General features: G+C 45.3%; 1 protein-coding gene across 3 annotated transcripts in view; it reads left to right on the forward strand.

Annotated features, from left to right (window-relative positions):
* Positions 1-93: 93 nt before the first annotated feature.
* DCAF17 (DDB1 and CUL4 associated factor 17) overlaps positions 94-3,147 on the forward strand; it is a 55,549-nt gene continuing 52,495 nt past the window's right edge. For all 3 annotated transcript variants that reach the window (XM_019522790.1, XM_019522789.1, XM_019522791.1), the window contains exons 1-2: positions 94-264; positions 1,835-1,938. In XM_019522790.1, coding sequence (XP_019378335.1) covers positions 109-264; positions 1,835-1,938 — 260 coding nt within the window. In that variant the 5' untranslated portion in view covers positions 94-108. The remainder of the gene's footprint in view (positions 265-1,834; positions 1,939-3,147) is intronic.

Here is a 3,147-nt window from a genome sequence, read left to right on the forward strand (position 1 = left end):
GGGGCTGTAGCTGTTTCTGAATTCCTGTCAGATTTTCCAAGGGCTGTGTGAGGGGGAGGAGTCGGCGGGGCCTGCGGTGCGGCCGCCCGGGTTCGCCCCGTGCCGGCCATGGGGCCTGGAGGCGCCGCCACCCCCTGGCGTAGGGTGCGAGCCCCCCACAACGTCTGCCGCCTCCTGAGCGGGCGGGCGCGCGGGTTTTACGCCCAGGACGCTGGGGTCGCCCTCAGGAAAAACCTAGGGATCCTCAGGAGGCTGCTTTGCCAGGTAACGCTCCCCGCCGCCTGGCAGCCAGGCAAGGAGCTGGGATTCTGGCTGGAGCCGGAGCTAGGGCTGATGAGGAGTCCTTCATCCCTGCAAGATACCGTATGGGGAGCCCTTCCACCCCAGCCCACGCCACGCCCAGCGCGTCCTGCTCATCAAGCTTTTGACTAACTAATAATAACACTGCCTCTTGGAAAACCTTTTCCCTGCAATGTCCTAATCCGGGTGGCTGGTCTTGTGTAGGACTCGTCTGGTGTTGATGTGGATGGCAGTGTTTTAAGGGATCACTGTTCTCTTCGCGTTGGGCCTCCTGTGCTAAACTCAGTCAAGTTCTTTCCCCAGTGAAGGAAGGCAATGGTTGTTTTTCTAATAAACACAAACATGTCCTGTGGCTGGAAGCCGAACACTACCCTGGTAGGAAACTGAAATGATCATCCATGCCCTGGGTGGGATGAACACAGCCACTTAAATCCCTTTACTTTTAGCAAGCTAGAAGGGGCTAGGCCCCGCTCATACAGCCAAGATCTCTATGGAGATGTCTGCATACCTGCACCCACAGAGAGGCATGCTGAAGTGAACAGGACTCTGTCTCTTTGTCATCTGCCTGCACCCTGCTTTTTCATCCAGGGTATCATGCCACTGGGGTGCCTTGACTTCTTTTTAAGGGTGCTATACAATACTAGATGTGCCAACACATACCCAAAATTCACAACATAAACCTTAATATTTCAAATAGGAATACATAGTGTCAAAAAGATGTTTTGCAAGAAAAGAACTTCTCTGTTATTTTTTTTGTAGTAAAAAAATGAGGGAAAGCTAAAAGCTGGAATTTTTTGAGGGATTTCTTCAGTTGAACAAGATGTGCCTTGAGCGTTAAATGGTTGAGAACCACTCGCCTGCACACTTCTTACTGTAAGATCCAAGCCTTTGTTAATGCTACAGGTAAAGATCCTGCACATGCCTAATTTTATACTTGTGATTAGTTACTAAACTCATTAACATTTTGGGATCCTTATGTAAACAAGTTTACAAACTCCCTTTGCCTTCCCCAGCACATGGGGAGGAGGATGTTGAGAAACCTCATGGAATTACATACATAAAGGTATTCTTGCACAGTGGTAAGATCTGAGCCTATCATTTTCCAGTGCGAAAGGTTAAACTTTTGTAGCCAATTCTAAGTTAGTGATTAAAAATGTATTTTATGTGCTGTCTATAAACTGGAAAAGGATCTTTCATTCAATTTTATCCCTAGTTTACTTACAAAGGTCCATTCATCAGTTTTACTGCCTTTTCCTCCAACACCAATTTTTTCAGTTATTTTTCAATTTTTATTATTTAAAAAAATATGCTTGCCTTATTTTAATGTTTCTTCTACCCACAATTGGATACACCCAGTACACGGTTATAGAATTATTAAAAAAAATTCTGCAGACCTTTTTATTCGGATAAAAATCCTTTATGTGTTCACAACCATGAATTCTGCTAAAGTCAGTCATTAAGTTGCAGAAGCAAATGAAGTATTTTCCAAAACCACAGCTTGTTATAACAACCTTCTATTTATTGTCTGTTACAGGAAAGTACTAAATTCAGGAAAGTTTGGACAAGTCATTCCACATCTCCTATTACTTATGAAAGTGGAAGAATCTATTTTGACAATTATCGGTGCTGTGTCAGTAGGTAATATGATGGAAAATTTCCATTACTTTACATTTTATCACTAAAGCTCTGATCTTTCAAGCATTTAGACATGTGCATAACTTTACTCATGCAAGTACTCCCATTGGATTACTCATCTAAGCAAAGATAAATACATGTATCAGTGTTTGCATGATTAGATGCTCATTTTTTTATCTCCTAATGCTGTGGCTATTCTGTGATGACTTATGGACCTTGTTCTTTGGCAAGGGAAACCCTGATCCTGTGAGCAGTAATCTACTCTCAATCTTACAAAATTTTGAGCACCCTTCAGACTTCATAGCATCTAATGAAATAGGTTGTCACCTATGAAATCTTATATGCTTCTCAGTTAGCCTCTAAGACAGGGGTGTCAAACATAATGGCCTGCAGACTGGATCTGGCCCATGGTGCCATTTAATGCAGCGTGCAGGTTGCTGGACCAACCTCGTGCATTGGCCCTAGCCCTGCACACTGCATGTGGTGTGTGGGTTGGACCCAAGCAACCTGTGTCCTGGACCCCCTGTGCTGTGTGCAGTGATGGGTTCAGCCCATGCAGTGCCTGCAACACATCCCCCCGCTGACCCCAGAGGCTGCACTACAGTGAGCCACATGGCTGGCACGTGTGTGCAGGACTGAGCAGCCTGCATGTGTAGCATGTGGCACAAGGGGCTGGCACAGGGCATACGCTCCATGCAGTGCCCTGCTGGCTCTGGAACCAGTGCACAAGGGCAGCATTAGCCCTGTTCAGGCCCCAGGGATTGATGCATGTGGTATGCAAGGTAGACCCAGTGCTGTGGCCACTCTACAAAGAGCTAGTCTCAGTCTGGCCTGCAGACTGGCTCAGGGATGTTAATCCAGCCTGTGAGGTTGGATGAGTTGGACACCTCTGCTCCAAGGTGTCCTTGCCCTGACTTATTTCATAATTTAAAGGGGATTGAGGGTATTCATTACTTTGTTGGATCCAGTCCCTTTTTAACATGTGGTTTCCATTGTGTAAATGGCAACACAGTGCTGCAATTTCACTGAAAAGTACCATGTGCAAATTGATCAGTCGGCCCAGTTTATAACAAAAAGCTGAATTATTATTGAGCAACCATATAAATGAATATGGTACAAATGCTCTGCAAATACAACTACGGCCCAAAGAAGAGGACAGAAATGGAAACACATTTAAGAGACTTATACTGCTAAACTGTATAGCTCTTAAAC

This window comes from Gavialis gangeticus, unplaced genomic scaffold (genome assembly GCF_001723915.1).
Source record: "Gavialis gangeticus isolate Ggan-Ray unplaced genomic scaffold, GavGan_comp1, whole genome shotgun sequence".
Classification (NCBI taxonomy): Eukaryota; Metazoa; Chordata; order Crocodylia; family Gavialidae; genus Gavialis; species Gavialis gangeticus.